Source organism: Bicyclus anynana, chromosome 3 (assembly GCF_947172395.1).
Source record: "Bicyclus anynana chromosome 3, ilBicAnyn1.1, whole genome shotgun sequence".
NCBI lineage: Eukaryota > Metazoa > Arthropoda > Insecta > Lepidoptera > Nymphalidae > Bicyclus > Bicyclus anynana.
The window spans coordinates 5028984-5055871 of NC_069085.1; the positions used below are offsets into that span (position 1 = coordinate 5028984).

The window sequence follows — 26888 nt, forward strand, 5'->3', positions numbered from 1 at the left end:
CTACGACCTAAATATGTAGTCCTGCAGTATATACTCTGAAACTCTGTGTCTGTAGGATTATGGTAGGATTTTGTTTTGTATTTTTATTTGTCGTAAATGTAATTTGTTACTTAATCTGTGGTGTCATCTTCCAGCCGAGGTGACGCTCTTCTTTATTAATTTCAGTTTTCATATTTAAATCGTAGTAAAATAGAGCTTTCCATTCCGTAGTACCGCCCAATTCTATATTGTGATAGTTAATTAATTTCACGAGTGAACGTGATGACATTCATTACACTGCTGAATTACTTTGACTAAACCTTCCAATAAAAACTCATTTGTGCAATATGTACGAAACCGAAGACGACCAGTATGAGGAGGAAGAGGTCGAAGAAATATCATCAGAACTCTGGCAGGAAGCTTGCTGGATTGTTATCAACGCATACTTTGACGAGAAAGGTTTAGTAAGGCAACAACTTGACAGCTTCGATGAGTTCATACAGATGTCCGTGCAACGCATTGTGGAAGACTCTCCACCTATCGAGCTACAAGCTGAAGCTCAGCATTCATCTGGTGAAATCGAATCGCCACCTAAATATAACTTGAAATTTGATCAAATCTACCTATCTAAACCAACTCATTGGGAAAAAGACGGTGCCCCATCTCCTATGATGCCTAACGAAGCGCGTCTACGCAATTTGACGTATTCAGCTCCGCTTTATGTCGACATAACAAAAACTATTGTGAAAGAGAATGAAGATCCCATTGAAACCCAACATCAAAAAACATTCATTGGAAAAATTCCCATAATGTTGAGATCCACCTATTGTCTGCTCAGCAATTTGACAGATCGTGATTTAACGGAATTAAACGAATGTCCATTAGATCCTGGCGGTTATTTCATTATAAACGGATCTGAGAAGGTTTTGATCGCTCAAGAGAAGATGGCCACCAATACAGTGTATGTATTCAGTATGCAAGGTGGCAAATATGCTTACAAAACTGAAATCCGATCATGTCTTGAACACAGCTCAAGACCTACTTCCACTTTATGGGTCAACATGATGGCAAGGGGTGGACAAAGTATTAAGAAGTCTGCAATTGGTCAAAGAATTGTTGCGATTGTACCATACATAAAGCAAGAAATACCTATAATGATTGTGTTTAGAGCTCTGGGGTTTGTGGCTGATAGAGATATTTTAGAACACATCATTTATGATTTTGATGATCCAGAAATGATGGAAATGGTTAAGCCTTCATTAGACGAGGCATTTGTAATACAAGAACAGGGTGTTGCACTCAGCTTTATAGGTGCTAGAGGAGCACGTCCAGGTGTCACTAAAGAAAGGCGTATTAAATATGCTAGAGAAATTTTACAAAAAGAAATGTTGCCACATGTTGGAGTTTCTGACTTCTGTGAAACTAAAAAAGCTTATTTTTTGGGTTACATGGTACACAGACTTCTTCTAGCTGCATTGGGTCGTCGTGAACTTGATGACAGAGATCACTATGGTAATAAAAGACTCGATTTAGCCGGTCCCCTACTTGCATTCCTGTTTAGAGGACTTTTTAAGAACTTGTTGAAGGAGGTGAGGATGTATGCACAGAAATTCATTGACAAAGGCAAGGACTTTAACCTCGAGTTGGCCATAAAAACAAAGATAATAACTGATGGACTAAGATATTCCTTGGCCACAGGTAATTGGGGTGATCAAAAGAAGGCTCACCAAGCTAGAGCTGGAGTATCTCAGGTGTTAAATAGATTGACTTTTGCTTCCACATTATCTCACTTGAGACGTGTCAACTCACCAATAGGTCGTGATGGCAAGTTAGCCAAACCAAGACAGCTGCATAACACTTTGTGGGGTATGATTTGTCCTGCTGAAACTCCTGAAGGTGCAGCTGTAGGCTTGGTGAAAAACTTAGCCCTCATGGCTTATATTTCTGTTGGAAGTCAGCCATCTCCAATTTTGGAGTTCTTGGAGGAGTGGTCAATGGAAAACTTGGAAGAAATTGCACCATCAGCTATTGCAGATGCAACAAAAATATTTGTAAATGGTTGTTGGGTAGGTATTCATAGAGATCCTGAACAACTTATGGCTACATTGCGTAAATTGAGACGGCAAATGGACATTATAGTTTCAGAAGTTAGTATGATAAGAGACATCAGAGACAGAGAAATAAGAATTTATACTGATGCAGGCAGAATCTGCAGGCCCCTTCTCATTGTTGAAAATGGGGCTTTGTTGTTGAAGAAAAAACACATTGATCAACTGAAGGAAAGAGATTATAATAATTATGGATGGCAGAATTTAGTAGCCAGTGGTGTTGTTGAATACATTGACACTTTAGAAGAGGAGACCGTTATGATTGCCATGAGTCCTGATGATTTGGCACAAGTAAAGGAATATGCCTACTGTACCACTTACACTCACTGTGAAATTCATCCTGCTATGATTTTGGGTGTTTGTGCATCCATTATACCATTCCCAGATCACAACCAAAGCCCCAGAAATACTTACCAAAGTGCTATGGGTAAACAAGCCATGGGTGTCTATATTACAAACTTCCATGTTAGAATGGACACACTTGCCCATGTGCTCTATTATCCGCATAAACCTTTGGTTACCACCAGATCCATGGAGTACTTGAGATTCAGAGAATTGCCTGCAGGAATTAATTCCATTGTTGCTATTTTATGTTACACTGGCTATAACCAAGAAGACAGTGTCATTTTAAATGCATCAGCTGTAGAAAGAGGTTTCTTTAGATCAGTGTTTTACCGTTCATATAAAGATTCAGAATCTAAAAGAATTGGTGATCAAGAAGAACAATTCGAGAAGCCAACAAGACAAACCTGTCAAGGGATGAGAAATGCTCTTTATGATAAATTGGATGATGATGGCATTATTGCTCCTGGTATAAGAGTTTCAGGGGATGATGTGGTTATTGGTAAAACAATGACATTGCCTGAAAATGATGATGAACTGGAAGGCACAACAAAACGCTACAGTAAACGAGACGCTTCAACATTCTTACGTAACAGTGAAACTGGAATTGTCGATCAAGTGATGTTAACATTAAATAGCGAAGGTTACAAATTTTGCAAGATTCGCGTGAGATCAGTGCGTATTCCACAAATTGGCGACAAGTTTGCCTCCCGCCACGGACAAAAGGGTACTTGTGGAATTCAATACAGGCAAGAAGATATGCCATTCACATGTGAAGGCCTCACTCCTGATATTATTATCAATCCACATGCCATTCCATCTCGAATGACGATTGGTCACTTGATCGAGTGTATCCAAGGAAAGGTTTCTTCTAATAAAGGAGAAATTGGTGACGCTACACCATTTAACGATGCTGTAAATGTGCAAAAAATTTCATCTTTACTTCAAGAGTACGGGTATCATTTGCGTGGAAATGAAGTGATGTACAATGGTCACACTGGAAGAAAAATAAATGCTCAAGTGTTTTTGGGCCCGACCTATTATCAACGTTTAAAGCATATGGTGGATGACAAAATTCACTCTAGAGCAAGAGGGCCAGTCCAAATTCTGGTGAGACAGCCCATGGAAGGGAGAGCTCGTGACGGAGGATTGCGGTTTGGCGAAATGGAGCGCGACTGTCAAATAGCCCATGGAGCTGCTCAGTTTTTGAGAGAACGTCTGTTTGAGGTGTCTGATCCTTACCGTATACATGTTTGTAATTTCTGTGGCTTGATAGCAATAGCCAATTTGCGAAACAATACATTTGAGTGCAAGGGCTGCAAGAACAAGACGCAAATTTCGCAAGTGCGCCTCCCATATGCTGCGAAGTTACTGTTCCAAGAATTAATGTCCATGAATATTGCTCCTAGACTTATGGTGGTAAACTAATTGTCTATTGATGATTTTTTTTGAATTAGCGTAAGGATATAATTAAAATAAATACTTGCGAACATTTAATTAAGGCTTTTATTTTATCACAAACGACAACATTAAATGCAGCTTAGTATGTAACAATCATTACAAAATGTACAAATAATTGTTGCACTTAATAATTCAATAAATTATAAAATATCAAAAATGCAAATTTACAAATTGAGGTATATATAAGTTATTTGATAATAATTATATTCTGTTTGCATTGCATAATTTAACATTTATAAAATGTAGAGAAACAACGACAAGAAATACATTAAATAAACTACGCTTGTGCATATAATGCGTTAAGATGGTATGCACGAAGAGCATTGACTTGATACATCAGGTATCCAAAAATCTGACCCATCTAATGACTACAAACTTAAAAAAACTACCTAATAGATTTATTGTTTGTTGATTTGATAAATCTATAGATCTCTTCATATTTTACTATATTACACATTTCCCATTGCCACATTATCGGTAATTTACGTTACCTACTGGCTATTTGATGAATTATATCCCAGGATATAAATTGCAATTGTGGAACACTGCAGACTTAGTAACATATATATGTATATAGATAAAAATAAAGTATGGTCTCAAAATGTTAGGTACTAGATTAATTAAGTGAAATGTACTAAGCTATATCCTAGATAAACCCCCTGATCTAACGACTGTCGCCAGTTTTACTTCTCGTAAATACAATTTTATTGACAGTAACTTGGAATAAATTATTATAAATCGGCATGTCTTGTAAACTGGACGACCCTGAACTTTTGACTATATTTCCAAAACTTACTACTTACAGGTCTGACTATTGTCAGCCTTCAATCTCGTAAATACAATTTTAATAACAGTGCTTCAAAAGAATCTTATCTCGGCAAGTCTTATAAACTGGACGAATCTGAAAAAACTATTGACTATAATTCTGAAACTTTCTCTACTTACAGTTCTGACTACTGTCAGCTTTTAATCTGCTAACTATTGCAATGCTAACCCCTTACTCATATTTCTAGTAAATATTTATTAAATTGAATATATATTTGTGTAGACATGTAATGTAATTGTAAGTGATACAATTCATCTACACTTTATATACATTATATATCAATAATTTAAATATATAAATAACTTAAAATTACTAGGAAGACTAAACAAATAGAAAAAGTACGAATAAACTACTGTTTATAATTTAGAGAGCGTAAACACTACACAGCACGCTAGCATTTATTAAGTACCAACAATCTGAAGTCTTATAATAATTATAATAGGAGTATAAACTTTGTTAAAATGTAAAAAAAAAAATACAAAACAATGTTTGGGCATCCACTATTTAGGTGACAAAAAAGGCCTAGGTACAAGTAGTAGAACACTACGTTATATTACCTATATGTGAAAAAAAAAACAATTAGTGCCTTGTGTTTGTGGTAGATAAGTCTAATCTATTTGATAATATGAGTCTTAGATCTCGCTGAATGATCATTTCACCGACTATATTCGTAAACGTAAATATATTCTTAATAAAAAATATTCCTCCGTGTACAAATTTATAAAAAAAAAAATGGTTTTGCCCAAAAAAAACTCAATGAACGTAGTAATTTTGGTGGGATCTTGTATTTTAAGTAAGTCTCCTATAACCTGCCGCGTCGATTTTAGTAAAACTTTAAAATACATAAAAACTATTTGCATGCATTGCATTATAACTGTAATCTCTCAAGCGCCGCTGTTATTCTTAAGTTACGTATCATTCGTTTACTGTACAACTTACGTAACTATAATAACATCTTCTAAACTGTTAAGTTTAAACCAAATGAAATATTACATGTAAATTGGACAGTATTTTTCCATTATTCCAACTACAACTCTGTTAAATCAGGTAAAGTAAAAACGAGAATATATTTTTGCTCAACATAATTTTACACTAAAGTTAACATTAAGATATTTTGATATTAAACTGGTATATATTTAGGAATATCCAATAATTGATAACCATTTCACCAGGTCACAAACACTAACTGCTCAATAAATTTTGCAATATTCGGTACACGTAATTTTTTGTATGGTAATTTAAGTGTTTGCTAACCCATAATACCTAGGTATGTAAATGTTTTCTGATTCAAATAAATAAATAAAAATTTAAAAAAGTGTGTGTCAGCTCCGACGCACGAATGGAGATTACTCTTTCATTATGGATTATCATGGATCGACTGTCTAAATAGGTGTATGTTGCCCCGCAGCATACACCTATTTTTCACCTTTAGCTTTACATGAAGAAACTGGCTGTAAGTTGTAACACACCTAATGCTATCGAAAAGTACTGAACAGATTTTGATGAAATTGACACTGTTCAAAAGTTGGACTATATTAATGCAGTCCATCCAAAAAAAAGGTAGAATTTGACTATAGTTTAACTAAAAAAATTAATAATAGTCTGAGATATGAGGACAAACATACATACATACACCAGTTGGGAATTGTCATTCTCAACTATTGGTGCAGTCTAGGCATATGAAATTCGAAAATATTATCAATACAAAGACAAATATTCAAAAGAAATATTTCTCCATTCTATAATGTATTTGAAGGTAGACAGCATATTTTTACAGGCCACTGTCTCAATGGGAATGGCATAGGCAATAGAGTCTCATAACAGTGGCAACAGAAGTTGACGTTACTTTACTTTAAGTTACGTTACATTACCAAGTTGCGTTACGTTACCAAGTTACTTTACGTTACTACGTTACGTTACGTTACCAAGTTACGGTACATTACCAAGGTGCGTTACGTTACTACGTTATGATCACTTTAGCTCCAAGTAACACTACTGTGCGGTTCACTGCGGCGCCGGCAGCGCCCTCTGCTCCTGGTTGTCCTCTTCCTTCGGCCGACTCCACTTGATCATAGTCTCCGGCGACCGGTACAGGAACACCAGTTTCGCGAACAAATCTTCTTCCAGAGACATCTCCAAAGCTTCGCGTACCTAGAATTTATTTATTATTAGTTTTTACAAACCTCTATTCTTTTTGGCAGTCGTTAAAGACAACAATGGCGGTGTAGTCAAAAATATTGCGATTGTTTTTGATTACGCTGCTATTTATTAGTCATGTGTTTTTCTTTCGTCTCGAGATGTATCTTTGTGTACAGCCAATCCGAACTGCACTAGAGAGGTTATCAAGAGTTCTGGACATTGATATAACAATAAAATCGACCAACTAGTGGCTGAAGTTGAAATAAATGACAACCACATTTTTCATATTCTGAAAAGCCCATTGCTAACGAAAATAACAATGTCAACCGGGAAATGTCATCTTCCTACTCTGTGATATCCATAAAGCATTGACAATAGGCTCCGGATAACATTTTTTTTTTTATTCTTTTACAAGTTAGCCCTTGACTACAATCTCACCTGATGGTAAGTGATGATGCAGTCTAAGATGGAAGCGGGCTAACTTGTTAGGAGGAGGATGAAAATCCACACCCCTTTCGGTTTCTACACGGCATCGTACCGGAACGCTAAGTCGCTTGGCGGTACGTCTTTGCCGGTAGGGTGGTAACTGGCCACGGCCGAAGCCTCCCACCAGCCAAAAATTTTACCACACATAATCTCAATTTTGATCAGTTATCATTAAATAAACAGTAAATATAGGCCTTATTATTATTAGAAGGCTCAAAATCGCTCAGCGGATGATGGGGCGAGTTATGCTTTTTCTGCGTGATCGAATCAGAAATGGAATTTCAATTTTGTGGGGGAACCAAAGTCACCGACATAGCTCAACGAATCGCGAAGTTGAAGTTGAAGGCAATGGGTAGGGCACATAATTCAAAGAACCGACGGACGTTGGGGTCCCAAGGTGCTGGAATGGCGACCCCGCACCGGAAAGCGCAGTGTTGTCAATGCCCCACAAGATGGAATGAAGAAATCAAGCTGATTGCAGGGAGTCGCTGGATGCTGGCGTCCCGAGACCGTTATGTTTGGAAGTCTATACAAGAGGCATATGTCTAGCGGTGGACGTCCATCGGCTGATGATGATGATGGTAATGATAATGATGAGTACACATCTTGGAGCAGCTTAGTGAGTCTAAGCTCCATATACCCTCGTCCTTAAGCAGAAAGATCTGACCTTTGATTCTGACCTGAATTATGCTCACAATGATGAAGATGTTGCAGAGGCGTAGCGTGTTCTGGATCTGGATAAAATTAGTATGTGGCCCAAACGAATGGTAATGATGTAACTCTCGCTTTAATCTATGTGGGATGTTTCCAAGTTTTGAACTCACGCTTAACCAGGGAAAAAAAGGGGCGTATCATTGATACGGCTGATAAAGTGGTAGCTACGCCCCTGAGATGTTGGTACTTACCAAGTAAATATCAAGGCACAGCTGCAGCACGCGGTCTGCGTTGGGCAGGTCGTCGAACATAATCTTCGTGTAGATGCCGGAGAAGAAGCCGCGCAGAACACGCGACGCGAGGAACACGAACGTGGTGTACAGACCAATTATACTACAAACAAACAAACATATTTTGCATGCATTTCGAATAAAACAAAAAAAAGTATTTTACATTCCACAAAACAGACTACGACGAATTTAGGAAACAGCAGTTTCACGTTCAGCCTGTTTCAAATATCGGAAATTAAATATTACCTTATTTACTTACTAAAAAATATTTAAATATTCTATCCACAAAGATAACATCAAAGCGAATCACACCACTGACGATCAGGGAATATTATTATCAAATACATTCCTGTCAAATACATACCAAGCATCAGACTACCAACACCTCCCGGATTAGCCGAGTGGAGATGACAAGCAACCACTTTGTCCAGGTAAACTTTGCTTCCCTGGTAATTTGTTCTATATACCCGAATGGGGTGGTCTTGTTTTAATAATAAGAACTCAACATTCCAAAGTGATTTACAATATTCTAGAAATACTCTTACGAGGTGATTTTTAAAAAAATATATTCTTTCTTACCCGCCTCCCGATATGAAGTTGAGCGTCTCTGGGAAGAGTTTATCGTTGAACGTGTACATGACCAGCATGCTGCAGTCGTTCAAAGGAATGCTGGCCAGAGGATCCTGCATAATAGGTGGACAAAATATTTCACTATACTAATATTTATAAAGAGATACAGTTTGTGAGGTTTTATTGAATAATCTCTGAATCTACTGAACCGATTTCGAAAATTATTTTACCAATATAAAGCCATGTTATTTGTGAATGTCATATGCTTTGTTTTCTTTCCATATTTCTAATATGCTAGTTAAATTATATCTAAACAGCCAGTTTCCGTTTTTCATTTTCGTGCTCGGTAATTTGTCAGGTGGTCCGGTGAAGTTCTTAACACATATTCAACACTTAGTGGGGCCTCGCACATAAAAAGTGAAAAGCACGGAACCCTTCGGAACGGAAAGGATCAATTTGTCGTCCGTTTTCTGTCTGTCTATTTGTCTCTCTTGTATGTCACGAGCGATATGTATGCGTGTGTAAAATTGGATTACCTACGTGTAAACCAGCTGAATTAATGAAAATTTTTGAAATAGCGAAACCTAGCAGCTCTAGAAACGAAGGAATCTATCCTTATTCCATTCATCAGATCAAAGGCAAGTGACGCATTCCCAAAACTCACTTTTGTCACGCACGCTTCTCGCACGCGCCAGTACATGGTGCCGCCGTCACGTTCCAGGCGCATTTGCACGTCTCGATAGTAGCGGGCGTCGTCGGGCTCTGCGAATTAACATTAATTAACATTTTTTAAATGGTTTTGGCCACGTATAAAGGGTGTCAGAAAGGAAATTAAAAGGGATGTAATTGTTGAAAAGGGCAAGGCTCAAGTCTAGAACATTCTTAGTAAAGGCCAGGTCAAACTACCCTAAGCCGAGAAATTGTATGGAAGCATTGATGAATATGGAAGAAGCAGTTCTAAAGTTTCAAATGTGGGAAACTACAAATTTAAAAAGTTTTAAAATCAAAAAGTGAAAATTATGTTATTTCTGCGCTTTCTTACCGTTAGCACCTATCGGTGGCATCAACTGATACGCTGGCTTGGTTGAACCCTTGTTGAAGACTTTGACGAATTTTGGAAACAGCAGTTTCACGTTCAACCTGTTTCAAATATCAGAAATTAAATATTACCATATTTACTTACTAAAATTTATTTAAAATTTCTATCAATAAAGATAAGATCAAAGCAAATCATACCACTGACGATTAGGGAATATCATTATCAAGTAAATTTGTGTCAAATACATAGGAGTAGTTCGTGTAAACATATCAGCCAAGATTCATTGACTTGGCTGGATTTATAAGCAAAACCGTGAATTGAACAATCAGAAAGTTTGTCAAAGATACACAGGTTTATTGATTAAGATACACTGATCCGTGTGAACAACACAAGTTAAGGTTTGAAAGAAAATAAACACCCATACCACACATACACCCAGGACCATACCCTGCTATGTGTGGCATAACCTAGAAAATGGCCACAGGTTAGCGTAATGCTACAATACTAATATAAATGTGAAAGTGTGTCTGTTTGACCGTCTTTCACGGCAAAAGCGATCGACGAATTAACGTGATTTTTTAAGTCAAGGTATTTAATTACCTCGACTAGGGTAGGGGTAGGGTGCAAGTAGGGAAGGGTAAAGAAGTAGCGCACATTAGTCAAAACGAACCTCGTCTAGGTTCGCTAGTGACCTTAAATAGTTTACCATCAACTTCAGTAACCACTAACACAGCGTCTTCGCCGGCGAAGACGCGGTCCCCGATTTCTAACGTCACCCCGACGTGGGTTTTCTAACTCACGATGTCGGGTGATTCACTCAGGTCACGGTTGTACCCTCCCGAATGGCCCTCTAAGCCGAGGCTCGAGTCCCATAGGAGACGCTCTTAGAGAGCCGTTCCGTCCTCTATCTTTATTTCAGCCGTCGTGCACCAGGCGAAGCTTCTGCGCTCGTCCAACCCCCCGGTAGTGGTTCCGCAGGGAGCTATCGGCTCTTACTCAACATGAAAAAAAAACACTAACCATGCGTCCGGCGGTGCAGTGTTGGTCAACATCTCGAGTAGCGTGCGTCTGTCAGGGTTGGGTTTGTCACCTATGAACGCTGGCAATAGCACCTCGCGGTTGCTGTCTATTGTGGGTGGATTCTGCGCGTTGTTGCTGGGGTGCGTGATCACGTAATTGAATTTCACAGATAGCGACGCGTCTGAAAATTTTTATTATGCATTAGTTTTAGCTGAAGAGGGAATTTTTGGATTTACACGACTGAATCAGATAAGGCTTAAATTTTTTATATGGTAAGTGATGCAATCTAAGATGGAAGCGGGCTACCTTGTTAGGAGGAGGATGAAAATCCACAACCCTTTCGATTTCTACACGACATCATACCGGTACGCTACACCGCTTGGCTTGTACGCTTTTGCAGGTAGGGTAGTAACTAGCCACAGCCGAAGCCAGACCTGGTTTAAAAAACCTCAATAAACCCAGCTTATATGCTTTAAATGAAGCCTTGTTAACTACCTCTATATATGAGCCCTCGATCTTAGTAGGTAGGCTTAGGGCAACCGCAAAAATAAAACCTTCAGATACACTTAACCCCAATCTAATAAGGCCAAGTAACTAATAAATACAAATACGTTATAAATCCTACTGACAAAGATGTACCGCCAAGCGATTCTTTATACATAGCGATCCAATCCAATGTCTAAAATTTTTGTGGACAATTTGAAATTTTGAAACTTCTTTAAAAGTGGTCTTTAAACATTTTTATTAGCATTCCATTGGTTTTGTTTCTCATTAGACATAATTGAAGTAAAACTTCTTTACGCACTCGGGGAGTAAGCTGGTGAATATGTTACGAATAATGTAATCGATATTTTCTTAAAAAGCGTTATCTGTAGTTACATTGTTAAACCACGACACAACACATAAGCGTCCGTTTAATCTTTTAATGGCACAATTGTGAATTAATTACGAGTAATAGGAGCCTGTCAAGTAAAGCAAGTCAGACATGAGTTTTTTTTTTAATTTTTGAAAGTAGTTTCTTTCTTGCGTGGTCTTAACACAGTGGTTTTTCAAGTACTATTTCTTACTAGACATAGCCTCCTGTTCGAGTCTCGCCAGCTCCGGCGGAGAGATGACCCACTTCATGGTGGAGTTGGGGTAGAAGGTGATGACGGCCACGTCGTTGTACATGTAGTTGGAGAGGAACGTCTGCGCCGTGCGGTCGCGCACGAACTGGTTGCTCAGCTGCGTGTAGTCCGCCTCCGAGTAACTGCGAAACATTTTTATAAACTAGCGACGACTAGCGACGAAGCGCGTGAAATTTAGTTTTGCACAAATCCCTCGGGAACCATAGTTTTTGAAGTGAAACTTCTTTAGGCGCATGAGGGTAAAATTTTTACAGATGTAACGTCACGTAAAGAGAGAGAGAGAGCGATCTAGACCGATTGAGAGAGAGTAAGACAGGGCGAACGTAGCATGAAGCACCTAACCGTGGAGTGAGAGTAGGAAGCAAGCAAGTGAGAAAGATTGAGAGAAAAAGTGAGACAGAGCGAACGTCGTGCTATGGAGTGAGAGGTGGGAGAGAGCTATAGTGAGAAAGATTGAACGAGAGAGAGAAATCGCGCAATGTAAATATTAAAGAAACAAACATCCCCACAAACTTTCGCGTTTATAATATTAAGTAGGACAACACATTTGATTAATCTTTAAGAAAAAATCTTCCCCAATGCCTCACATAAATAAGCTCTTTATTAACTTTCACCTGACTGATGATGAGATGCCGTAAGACTTGACCCCTCTTCCTCAGCTTATACGAGTACATCCATACCAATATTATAAATGCGGAATGCCATGAGATTTACTCGACCACTCGGGATTATTGTTCCATACATTTGCGAAGTCTATATAATGATTTATTTATTTTGCTATCATCCGCGAAAATTCGGCGAACCCATGCGACAACGTCACCCAGGTCCGACAAAATACTCTCTACGTACGTTTCACCCCGAAACCGGAGCATCCTCAGGAGATGTTGACTCTACAGCGTGCAATTGCAAAGTGTCGTTTTCGACCTTTGCTTCGTCTTTTATAGACCAAAAAGTAGGTGGGGCAAGAGGTGGGCGTTGCCAAGATACTCATAATATAAGCGATTTATCTCGCATCGCATTCAAACATTTTTATTAGTGGTGACTTCGATAACTCTATTTGTTCATTTAATAAGGTAATTCCTGACTTATTATGTTTTATTATTTCTAATTGTTCCAAAACGCATAGTCTTAGGCCTTTATTGCAAGTGTGTAAAATGTCATACATATGATTATCTGCCAGCTTATGACCAGTATCTAGGAGATGCTTTGCAAAGTGCGACCTTTGTGGACGGTCATTTCGAACGGCGGATATGTGTTCTTTGTAACGTGTATCAAAATTCCGACCGGTTTGACCAATATATGTTGCATTACATTCAGAACATTGCAATTTATAAACTCCCGATTTATGTTGCTTTTCTAGTTTATCTTTACCATTGCAAATATTTTTAAGAGAGTTATTTGTTCTGAAAGCCACATTTATATCATGCTTTCTAAGTGTTTTTGCAATACGTTCCGACACTGGACCAAAGTATGTTAGACTAGCTTTAAATTTTTTAGGTTTTTCTAATGGAATTCCATAAAGTTCTTTTCTAATCAACACCAATTGTTTCTTATTGATTATTCTATTCACAATATTCGGGTTGTATCCATTCGAAATGGCCATGCGATATATTATATTTAATTCCTTGTTATACTGATCCCTAGTTAGAGGAATGGACATCAGTCTATGAACATAACTATGGAAAGCTGCTAATTTATGTTGCCATGGATGACAAGATGAAGCTGGTATGGTTATATCTGTATAAGTTGGCTTACGATAAATCCCAAAGTGATGTCTATTATTAACTCTAGTGATTGTTACATCAAGGAAATTTAAAGAATTATTCTGTTCTATTTCTAATTTAAATTTAATTTTTGGGTGCAAATTGTTTAATTTATCTACAAAGACATCCAATTGTCTGTCCGTTCCAGTCCAGCATATAATTATATCGTCTACATATCGATAGTAATATAAAATGTGATTATTTTTAACAATATTTTTATTTTCAAAATCATCCATAAATATGTCAGCCATTAAGGGACTCAAAGGTGATCCCATAGCTAGCCCTTCATTTTGCTGATAGTAATCATTATTAAATCTAAAATAATTTTGTTCCATACATATATGTGTTAACTCAATCAACTCTGCCATTTCAGTAGGATGCGTTTTATTTATTTCTAACAATTTATTTAAAATGTCCAGTGTTTCGTTTACTGGAACATTAGTAAATAAGCTATCGACATCTAATGATATTAATTTACAAGAGTTAGGTAAATCTATATCCTTGATTTTGGTGACTAGTTCAACAGTGTTTTTAAGTGCAAATACTGGCCGAAAAGAGGTTTTTAGTTTAATTATATTATTTAATTGCTTTGCTAGTTCATATGCTGGTGCTCCAATATAGGAGACAACTGGACGCATTGGGATGTTATCCTTGTGAATTTTAGGTAAGCCATACAAAAGTGGGGCATGAGTGTTCATTACAATAGCCTTTTGTTTAGATGTACATTTGGGGAATATAAATTCTGATTTATTTATAGCTAGTCTAACTACTGCAGCAAACTTTTTAGTTGGATCTGTTGATAATTGATGGAATTCGTCTCCAAGAAGTATATCTTTTACTTTATCCACATACTCGTCCCGTTTCATTATTATAACTGTATTACCTTTATCAGCTTTAGAAATTACAATATTATCTCGTGCAATAGTGCTCTGTAACGATTTCAATATTTTCATGTCCTGATTAGGTATTGTGAGAGTGTGAGTGTTATTGATATCGTGCGCTATAATATTTTTAACAATGTCCCCTTTCTTATGAAGTGTTATAGCTAATTCTGTATCTACTGCTAGTGTTTCAAGCGATTTTTTAGAGTTTACAGTTGGGATATTGAATTTTAAACCTTTCTCTAAAAGTGTCATCTCATGCTTTGAAAAAACCGTATCAGTAAGATTTTTAACACGAGGATAGAAATCGTGATCAGTGTTGTCAGTTACTGCATTGTCATCTATTACTAGTTGGGATCTAGAGGAACTAGTTTGTAAGAATTGTAATTTCTTTTGCTGAGTAATGTATTTTTTGTGGCATTCTATTGAGGCAAAATCCCTTGCTTTGCTATCTAACAGATCAAATTCTACGTTATGTAATTTATATGTGAGTTCAGAGTATAATATTTTTAAATGTAGCTTCAAATTATCTCTAATTGTGAACCAACTACGTGATTCTTCAGTAAGCCAAATTTTTTGAGCTTTTTTAATAGCAATATCGGCTGATCGGCTATGCATATTAGTTGAAACTAATATGCATAGCCGATCAGCAATTATTTTATATTGTCACTTAACAAGTGTAGGTAATCGAAGTCCAGCACTGGTTTGTCTTTGAATAAAAATTCCACACACACAGACAAGTATACACCAAGAAATTTAAATAAATACTCACACGTCAATATTATGCGACTGCGCGGACATCTGATAGACAGGCAGGAAGGGTCCGATTCTGATTTTTACTGTCACGTCCGTTGGTGGGTTTGGTTGTCCCACCTAAATACAAATTAAACTTAAATTTAGAAATGCATAGTAACGTAGAAAAGTCTTCTACAACACTGTATTGTGGCAAGTAAGTTGACCCAAAACGTCGTAAACAAAAGTGTTAGACATATGCTCCGAAAAATTAAATATGTCAAAAAAATTTTCGCACGCGATTGTAATGGCGTCAACGTGTTGCTACGATTACGTGCAACTCCTACCTCACGTCCCTAACGCTCGACGTGTTACTGCGCATAGATCATCTTACATGCCGCTTACTAAATTACCATACCACGTTAGTATCACCATTATGGATCGATCGAGTACAATATATTCATATATATTTCCATAAGCGTATATAGAGGATGGGGGCTTGTGAGCCGATTTTCTTATTCTCCTTTTCCTAAGTAATTCCTGTCATGGCCTAGGAACCAAATTACGAAAGTACAATAATCGGTAGGCCCTTTTTTACCCAGACTAATGGGACACAATAGGAAGACTTACAGAATTGCCGAACGCAAAGAACACCAGTGGGAACCAAATGATAGCGATGACGAAAGCCAAAACGCCGCCGCCCAACAGATACTTGGACATAGTCGACTTCTTGGTGCCGCGCGGCTGCGGGAACTCGTCCTCCACGTAGCGCGAGCACTGCGAGAGAATAACCATTTATCTTACTATTAAAGACATTATTAAAAAAATTACACCGACTTAGTTCAGTGGTTTGGTGAGAAACTCTCAAAAATACAGGACATCAATGAAACTTACACTGATAAGTTGGATTTCCCAAGTCCAAGCCAGCTTGGTCTTTGAGATATGCGCGGACATACGTACTTGCGAAATTTTGTATACATGCTTAGAAGCTGGTATATACTAGCAATTAGCATATAATTCTGACAATATTAGGACAATACAGACACTGAATAAAATAGTTTTCTGTAGACATACGTACTTGCGAAATTTGGCATACATGCTTAGAAACTAGTATAGACTAGCAATTAGCATATACGAGTAATTCTGACAATATTAGGACCATACAGACATTGATAAAAAAAAATCTGAAGGAGATTCGAAAGGAAATGTGGGTACAGACCAAAAACAACACAGGCAGCCTTGAGTCTTCTTCTATCAACATTATTATAATATAACAGCAACAGAGATATAACAATGGACTTGCTTTGTGTGTCCGAACTTCTAAAAAAAAATCTAGAAAGTTATCGCAATTAATCTGACAAATAAATTTATTTTCAAATTATTTACCTTAAGTAAAAAGATACTGGCAAAAATGTCCTCCATTTTAAGCCAATCCATGAGTGTCATGGACGTGTCCGTCCAGATCCAATCCATCAATGTCCGCAGCTCGAACAAGAACGGCACTGCCATGAATCTGTTATAAGCAATTGAGAACCATGTTGATGTAAACCCAATTATATATACTCTTTATTTCTATACCACAAAACAAAGAAAGAAACAATATAACAGATATTGTAACTCACCCTCTAAAGCAGATCATATTGAGGAAGCGATAGGACTTGCAGAGGAAGTTGCCGATGATGCGCCGAGGATATCCGCAGCGGATCTGGTAGGCTGACAGCAGCAAGTAGATGCACTTCACCATGTACCACATTGGCGGCGGCAGGTACGTATTAAACGTTCTGCAAGGGATTACCGACGAGTTTAGTGAGTGGCATATACTCTTCTATGCTAATACTATAAATGCGAAAGTATGTCTGTCTAAAAGACTGTCTGCAATTTTGCAATTTTCATATCAAAAAAAAAAAACTATATTGAAATCGCTTCATCCGTTCGGGATATATAGAGCCACATACTGACAGACAGACAGACAGACAAACATGTCAAACTTATAACACTCTTTCTGCGTCAGGGGTTAAAAAGAAATAGACAAATGTCAGCCAATAAAATGCAGCTGTCGCATCGCAATCGCAATCGAAAATACAGCTGTCTTTTTCATTGTGATGTGATACAAAAGAGATAGGACTGCGACAACTCCGCCGCCATTGGTCGACTTTTGTCAACTTCTCTGCACGAGATATGGCGTTAGTCGCATATTGGGCCCCTAGGCGTATCTAACCAGAAGGCGTAATCGAAATCTACTTGTGATTTAGTTTTGATAGAACTTACTACTGTTACTGATGTGTTTTTATTTTTTTGCTTTACTTCATTTTAAACTAGCGGACAAACGCGACTTCGTCGCCAACCCATGTCCGTCTCTTGGTTCTACCTCTCCACCAATTTTCAGCCAAATCGCTCCAGCCGTTCTTGAGTTATAAATAGTGTAACTAACACGACTTCCCTTTATATATATATTTAGATTTAGGAAACATTATTCACCTTTCAGTGATGAATGGCAGCACGAAGAACATCCAAATGTGCACACCAATGATTAGCATGTACTGGAAGAGGATCTTGCCGAGCATGAACTTGCGCAAATACAGCGCGCGGTCGACCACGATCAGCACGAACTGAAGGATCAGCATTACCAGAAATGGGATCGGTACTTTGTTCTCTTCTATGTACGCCTGAACGCCGCCGTCTCCTTGATGCGTCTGATTGTTTTAACAAAATATATAGATAAAGATATTATGTAATACAAGAGTTACTTATTCCAATTAAACGTAATTATAAGAAAGCTAAAAAATAAATCGACAGCATTGCTCACCCCAAATGCAGCGAAGCCAAATATGACGACAAGGAAGTTAAGGAAGTCACAAAGGAACATGTACGCATAGATGTCGGCAGTGACTCGTGCGCCAGGCGCTAGCATTCGCTCGAAAAACTCCTTCGTCGGTCGCAGATATCGTTTTATCCTGCAAGAAAACATATTTTAGTGACCTAACACACTACTCAGCCACGACGAACAGTGGCCGAAACGACCAGGTTAACTGCAGAAATTATATAACCATCCTTGCTTGTTACTACACCTCCGAATCCAACGCCGATTGTAGTTCTAGGCGCCAGAAAAGTGTTCATTACGTTCATGTCGACGACATAACGACCGACAACGTATTCCAGACAACACAAACAAAAGCCACACAGAATCTTTGCCCGCGTTACGAGGTCTCCGATAACTGACGTCACCTGGATTTAACTCACGATCTTGGGGGCGCCCTAATTGATACAATCAGGCCAAAACACTCTTTCAGATCGGCCCTCTTAGGCGAGGTCACAAAAGAAATGCCCTTAGAGAGTCGTTCCACCCAACTCATTTGCTGCCTGTCCATCTGCCTTCGGACCCTATCAGGCGATGCTTCTACAGTCCCCCAAAATCACCAGTGACTATCAATCGTGGACGTGGGCGCAAATGTAACCGCAAGTTTATCGTAGATTTTGCGATCATGGCCAACTATTAGTCTTGGTCAATAGCCACATAACATTTGAGGTTATAACGAAAAAGATCTAAAGCATATTTGAATTTATGACAGTACTTACGAGAGTAACATCACTTGCGGGTAGTGAGCGTACTTATCCTCCACCTCAGTTTGCACCGCAATAATTGGCTCTTGGTCGTCGTTAACTCTGAAATAATTTCTATTATAAGACCTTTACAATAGTATTTTTAAAAAAACAACAACTGAAAGGTAAGGTAGGAAGGCATTCTTGATCACGGTATCCCCTACGCCAGGTAAGTATATTCTTACATACTTCGAGCCGTGATAGCCCAGTGGATATGACCTCTGTCTCCGATTCCGGAGGGTGTGTGTTCGAATCCGGTCCGGTGCATGCACCTCCAACTTCTCAGTTGTGTGAATTTCAAGAAATTAAATATCACGTGTCTCAAACGGTGGAGCAAAACATTTTGAGGAAAACTGAATACCAGAGCATTTTCTTAATTCTCTGCGTTTGTGAAGTCTGCCAATCCACATTGGGTCAGTGTGGTGGACTGTTGGCCTGATTCCTCTCACTTAGAGAGGAGATTTGAACTCAACAGTGAGCCGAATAAACGAACTGGATTTTTCAAACACTAATTTGGTAGTCATATGTAGAAAACTCTTCCGGACCTTCCGGTATTAAAAATTGAGGACACAAAATTCACGAATAATTTCTTTACAATTGAATTGTATTTTTCTATTAAATAAAAATAACACTAAGTATAGTTACTTGTAATGATCATCATCGGTAGCATGCGAGGGTCCAGCTTGCTCTTCTCTTTCAATGTGATCTTCTCTCGTCACTTCCTCTTCATTGCCCAGTAATCGTGGAGCATTCGATTCTGTGTCTTGATCAGATTCTTGTTGTCTAAGGAACCGAAAAAATATATATTGCTAGCTACTAATCAACTACTCAACTAATTTTTAAAAACTACACTCACATACATCGTATGTATTATTACAATCTAATCCAATAACTAGCTAAAAATTAGAGTCTAGTTTACACGTTACTTTACAATTTACATTTATAATTATTTCAAAATGAATCCAATATGAAGTATCAATTATATATCAAGGCTATGGAACACAAATAAATGCTGTATTGTCAAGTTATGGATAGAATGTTAGTGAAATACTTGAAAATATTAAAGCAGTTAACCGTCCGATACTGCGTCGTGTGGAGCGGTTAGCAGTAGAGTCGTGTTGTAGACTACGCCGCAACGATTCCGACCGCACACTACTGTCTGCCCGGATACAACATATTTAATAACGCGACAAACTTACTACAACTTAGGTTATAATATGATATAAGTAATTATTGTGATTATATCTCACCATAATTATATTAAAGATTCATTTGGCATTGCGCGTCAGTCCAAAAGATTAGAAAGACCTCTATAAACAATTACCAATGCTGTGTGTGCTGTGGCGTTACACACCATATTCGCCTTTTGTTAGAGCAAATAATTGTGCAGATTGTATAGATTGTTCTTGACTTCTTAGATGCTATTCAATCAAAAAAGAGGTAATCTCTGGATCTTTTACAACTAGAACAACTCGAGTGAAACCGTGAGGCGTCGGCGTTGAATTCCGAAAATGTCAATACATATGCCATAAAATTTTCAGTTACTTCGAATGATCAAAACACATTAAATAGAATTGAGAGATTGTAGTACGTAATACAAGCCAGGCGATCCGAATCTTTTTACAATATAATTGAAAAGTCGTAAAATTTTGTAGCTTAAGTAATCAACGTATACTCACGGGCCAGAACGTTCGTGTAACTCGAGGTACTTGACGCCAACTTCAGTCCCTCGGCCTGCTACTAATAGTTGGGTGTCTTCAGAGGTTATAGGGTACTCCATATCCTCTCGCAGTTCCACTTCAGGTGTCGACTCTTTCCATAAACCTAGAGACTTTAACATGAACCTGCAAAGGATTACTCAAGTTTAAATTGTCAGCGCAATGTCTTTAAAAACATGACTTTACCAAGGATGTTTATTGCAGTTTTCTCCTTTAATCCCAGGCCAGTTTTGAGTAGGCGCTTCGCATTGGCGTATCTAGGATTATTTTCTAGGGTGGGTCAAGCCTTCGACATCAAGTCTATTTTTAGTATCATAATAGAATTCCACATCGATAGTCAAGAATCCTAGGGTGGGCATGGCCCACCCGGCCCACACGCTATATACGCCTATAGCGCTTTGCAATGATAAAAGCCTGCGTTTGTTACTTTGTTACACGTTGCCATCGATTTCGCCACTATTGGTCGAAAACATACCTACGATAATGCAACAACAGAAAACGATATAATTTTCCTACATATCGTCTCTTCCTATTGCAACGTTTATCGTTGCAATATTATCCTATCTGTTAAAAATATCTCGTTATATCTTTTCGCGCATTTTGGACATACCGATTACGGTATAGTAAAGAAATGAATAAGATGAATTTTTAGAATTTGGAATGGAACCTTCTTGCGAGTATGTATGTAAATGAAGTTCTTATAAACTACATTTAAATTGAATTTCCCGCGCATTAATCAACCTCAAAGTATTATCTGTGGTGGAAGCACTTTTTTACTCTATGTTTAGTTTATAATTCATCTGTCAGAAAATTCTCGAAGTTATTTTGTACAAGTGAAGCGTTTTGAATTATTGGAAATAATTTTGTTCGATTGTAAAAGAATATTTGAAGCAATAGCTTTTAATGTTGTTTCTCTTTTGAGAGAGTGGTTTGGTGTGGACCCGGAGAGTGATTTTAGTGGACTGTATTTTACGTAACGAATGTAGGGTGCTGGTGGAAGGAGTTTATTCGAAGGTTTCCTTCATTCTAATGGGCAGGCTTCTATCACCGAAATGACGGGTAATTCTAACAAACCACCTACCTTCGAGGATCTTCTGCTGCCCAGCTGCTGGAGTCCAGCTCCCACGCCGACACGTGTTGACGCGCACACGCACTTGGCCGCGGCCTTTTTACACCGTGTCCTTTTATCACGATATCGAACAAAGTCAAATAATAAATAAAAAGGATTATTGTCACCCGAATTGATCACCCGTTCCGAATAAACGGGCAGCGAATACGAAGCGAAAAAATGTCCGACGAATAGGCGAAAGGTCGACAATACAATTCGCGAGCGACTGACGACAGGGCGCTCACAGCTCCGAGCGCGGTGAGGCAGTCTGTCGAATACCCTCAAAATCGGCGACAAAAGTACCCACCCAAATTGAGGAATTTTCGAACTCCGAATTAATCGAATATTTACGAACACCGCCCACCGTTAAAATGGAATTTTAACCCAGCTTAATAATGAATAAAATTGGAGAAAGAGAAAAATAAAATGAAAATGATTATATATAAATAGAAACTGAGTTATATAAGAAAACGAAATAAGAACGAATAAGAATCTAAAACTATGAAGCTAAATAAAGTAAACTAATGGAATTAATCTGAATCTGATATAGGTAACGGAGACAACCTATGAACTGGTCGTTTTAAGAAACGGTATTCAGTTTTAACAGTGACGGAACGAATGACACCATCTTTAGAAGGGTTCACTTCATGAACCCGGCCTAGTTTCCATTGCAATGGAGGTACGTTTGGATAATTTATATGAACTAGTGTACCGATTTGAAGATTCTCAATGTTCTCAGTCCATTTACTTCGCTGCCGAAACGTATGCAAGTATTGGATGTGCCATTGCTTCCAGTGAATTTGAATTAAATTTTGAATTAACTGCCAACGCGACAACCTCTGTGGTCCGAACCACCACAGTTTGAAAATTTTAATTTCCGACGCGAAATCCGCTGGGTTATCAAATGAACGAACGTGTCTCCATTTATCTGGAGACACTATATTAAGAACCGAAACGACGCGATTTGCTACATAAGTAGACAAGTTATAGGGAGCAGCCCGTAACGAACATAAAACGAAGCTTGAATCGGTCCAAGCTACCTCCCGAGCGATTGGCACCTTGGACTTTATCGACTTACGAATAAATGTAAATAACGAAGGTAAGAAATTTGCAGCGCATAGTTCTAACCTCGGCAAAGACAATCTTTTCAAAGGAGCTATACGAGATTTGCCTGCTAAAATATGAACAGATACATTTTGATCTGGATGTACAACTCTAATATATATAACTGCTGCGTAAGCAGCTTCTGAGCTATTACAAAATCCATGAAGCTCAACACAACAATCAGTCGAGGATGGAACGAAACGAGGAATGTGGATAGTGGATAGTTTTGGAAATTCTGAAACTATACGAAGCCACTTACGTTGAATGTGAATTGGAACCTCTGCATTCCAGTCAACGCCTGCTAACCAAAGTTCTTGAATAAGAATCTTGGCAGCAACAATGACTGGACTTAGAAACCCGACAGGATCAAAAATGCGAGCAATTTCGGACAAAATTACACGTTTTGTTACTTTGTCGTGCAGAGGCTCTACGTGATATACAAACACATCCTTCAGGGGCTGCCACGCTAGGCCTAAAACTTTAATCGAACTGTCTTCATCGAGGGAGACTGTTGAAGACTCCACCTCCTTTACTTCATCAGAAAGACGTTGTAAAAACAAGGGGCTGTTCGAGCACCACTTACGAAGTTCAAATCCACCTCTTTTTAGAAGTTCAAAAAGTTGATTTTGGAGATGAATAGCGGATTCCACCGAATCAGAACCACTTATAACATCATCCATATAAGTAGAGTGACGAATAACTTCAGCAGCTTTCGGAAATTCGGATTGATGATCGATAGCTAGTTGCTGAAGAACACGAATCGCTAAAAACGGTGACGACGAGAGCCCGTAAGTCACTGTTTTCAGTCTAAAAACTTGAGGCTCAACGGAAGTGTCTGTACGCCATACTATTAGCTGATAATTTTGATGTTTTTCATCTACGAGGATTTGTCTATACATTTGACGTATATCAGCAGTAAAGGCGACTTTATGAAAACGAAAGCCACAAAGCAGTTCTCCAACATCGTTCTGCAACTTCGGACCTATCAGTTGAGTATCATTTAACGATCCTTGGTGAGTCGCAGCCGATGCATCGAAAACAACCCTCAGTTTAGTGGTTGAGCTAGAAGGCCTCACAACTCCATGGTGAGGTATGAAATAGTGGGGCTGTCGAATATCACTTTGGACAAGTTCCATATGGCCAGATTTAAGATAATCTTCCATAAAATCGAAATATAAATTACGAAACTGATCATCGCGAGCAAAACGACGCTCCATCGAAAGTAAGCGTTTCATTGCTATCGAACGCGATTCACCAAGTGATGGTTCCCCTTCCCGAAATGGAAGTGATACGATGAACCTACCACATGTCAAGCGCTTGTGAGACTGAACGAATATTTCTTCACATCGCTGATCATCAGGCGATAGGACTACTTTTTCTGGAACAGACTCTATTTCCCAGAATTTACGAATTAAATTATCAAGACTGTTTTCTTGATCTGAGACGACGAAAGACGAAATCATTTTATGCGAATCATGATTACGAACGAATTTAAGGTCGACTTTTCCGATAAGAAGCCAACCAAGCGAACTAGAAATGGCTATTGGTGTACCAATAGGCCCACGAATAATTTCTCCGACGAAAATATCATCATAGACATCTCCTCCGAGCAAAATGTCAACAGATGAAGGCGAATTGAAATTTGGATCCGCTAACTGTAAATGTTTTATATGAGACCACGATTTTGTCTCAATAAAGTTTGACGGTTTAGCGGATGTTATATTTTTTAGAATTAATCCGCGAAGAGTAAATTCTAATCCTGAAGCCGTGTGTGATTTAACTACGGTCGTTACGAATCCCTTTGAACAAGTAGTCAAATCACCGATTCCTTGAATAGGTGTACCTAACTTACGACGAGTTAAACCAAGACGAGTAACCAGATCTTCAGTAATAAAAGAAGCTTCAGAACCTGGATCAATAAGAGCTCGAGCACGAATAAATTTGCCTGAAGAATCGCGAATTAAAATTAGAGCAGTTGAAATTAAGACCATACTGCGATTCGAAGTAACATCTGTCGAATACAAAGAGACGACATTAGTTGACTCATTTGAGGGCAGTTCTGATTTCGATAGATCTTCAGATGTAGTTTTTGAATTATTTGCGAAATGTAACATGGAACAATGATGAGAAGCATCACACACTGAACAACGAATTTTTGCGCATGTGTCTATAAGATCATGTATGGGCTTAAGACATTTCAAACAGAGACCATTTTCTTTTGCGAATCTGAAACGGTCGTAGGGTTTTTTTTGCTTGAACGAATTACACGAAAATAAAGAATGCGAACCACGTTTACACAGCACGCATGTCGAATTTGACTGGACCGAATTACCAGATTTTGATTTAAAATTATTTGAAGTATTAGATTCCGGAGAAGTGACAAATGAGGACTTAGCACGAGTTGTATCTTGATTTTTTGAAAAACGCGTTGAATCAAAACGTGATGTTGAACGTAATGTTGACCTTGAACTTTCCCAAGCGATTATTTCGCGATTTAAAAATTCTTGGAGTTCACTAAAACGAGGTACTAGATTTGTTGCAATAGATTTATCGAAATTAAGTCGCGTATCTTGATCTAACTTTCTATACAACATGTGAAATAACACAAAGTCCCACTCCTCAATAGGGAAACCCATAGAATCTAAGGCACCGATGTTTTCTAAGAACCCACTAAGAATAGTGCGAAGTCCGGAGGCGGACGGTGAATTTAAATTTGGAAGTTTATATAAAGCGTCCATATGTTGCATTGCTATTAATCGTTCATTTTTATAATTATATTCTAAAATGCTCCATGCTTTTCTATAATTACTACTGGTAATCGACATTCCTTTTAACAATTTACTAGCATCGCCACGAACGTACGATAATAAATATTGAAATTTAGCTACATCTGAAAGATCTTTATTGCGATCTATTAATGATAAGAACAAATCACTAAAAGAATTCCACTCTTTGTAATCACCGGAAAAAGGTGGTACCGATAAAGGCGGTAATTTTACTGCAGTATAATTTGAATTTAAATTTTGATTTACTTCCGGTTTTGGTTCGGAAGTAGATTCCTCTAAACCGAATTTAATACTCATAATTTCTCTAATTAAGTCATTAAAAGTCGAACGAATCTTGCTATGTTCAGGTTTCAAAACTTTTGTGCTTTCCAGTTCCAAAGTTTCAATAGACGATTGAATTCGTTCAAATTGGTCCTGTATACGGGCGAGTCCCATACAAGAAACCATAAATTTTCGATAAGAATTCACGTCTGAGTTTACCTCCATACCTAACTCAATTATAGTATTCAATTCGCGCTCGATGCAACCTCTGCGATGCATTAAAGCAGCGTGCTCTGTTGATTCCGTCATATTGTAAAATAATTAATAAACTATAAATAAAAATAATAAAAAAAAGTTCAAGAATAAAAATATTTTTTATTTACCGAACTTGGCGTATTCACTGCCGTGCCCACTACAGAACGGCTTACTACACGAAAACATAAAAACTCAAATATAAAAAAAAAACAAAATGAAAAAATTAAATATATTTTCGAACAATGTCGTGAGTCGTAATCGTATCGTATGGTATAAATGCTACATGAATCCGATCGAACTTACTTCACTCAACGTAATCTCAAAACTAAAACGATCTAAAATGAACTAATTCAATACTCCTCGAGTAGGTATAAAGAACAATTACAAACAATTACGATATATTTAAGATAAAATAATACGAATGAAACGAATAAAATAACTGGCGAAACTAACGAAAATTAGTAAGGTAGGTAGGTACCTCACTTCGTAATAAAAATTATCACTTTTACGAAAACTTAGGTTATTAGAATGAGTTAAGTATATTATTATTTATTATTTATGAGTAACGAAATATACGCGGCACTAATTATTATTATTGTATTATGCAGTTTTTAACGAAATAAATGGATCATCTAGAAC

General features: G+C 37.9%; 2 protein-coding genes across 2 annotated transcripts in view; one reads left to right on the top strand and one right to left on the bottom strand.

Annotated features, from left to right (window-relative positions):
- Positions 1–104: 104 nt before the first annotated feature.
- Positions 105–3926, top strand: LOC112048309 (DNA-directed RNA polymerase II subunit RPB2). Its single transcript, XM_024085796.2, has one exon. It carries the CDS (start codon positions 327–329, stop codon positions 3855–3857), a length of 3531 nt encoding a protein of 1176 aa, XP_023941564.1. The 5' UTR covers positions 105–326; the 3' UTR covers positions 3858–3926.
- LOC112048291 (piezo-type mechanosensitive ion channel component) overlaps positions 3918–26888 on the bottom strand; it is a gene marked incomplete at its 5' end in the record, with an annotated part of 50331 nt that continues 27360 nt past the window's right edge. The window contains 16 exon segments of the mRNA XM_052891066.1: positions 3918–6867; positions 8247–8388; positions 8865–8968; positions 9520–9617; positions 9898–9995; positions 10915–11095; positions 11982–12163; positions 15458–15558; positions 16048–16194; positions 16804–16930; positions 17040–17198; positions 17896–18110; positions 18224–18371; positions 18994–19080; positions 19663–19800; positions 20697–20861. Of these exon segments, the coding sequence (XP_052747026.1) occupies positions 6721–6867; positions 8247–8388; positions 8865–8968; positions 9520–9617; positions 9898–9995; positions 10915–11095; positions 11982–12163; positions 15458–15558; positions 16048–16194; positions 16804–16930; positions 17040–17198; positions 17896–18110; positions 18224–18371; positions 18994–19080; positions 19663–19800; positions 20697–20861 (2239 nt within the window).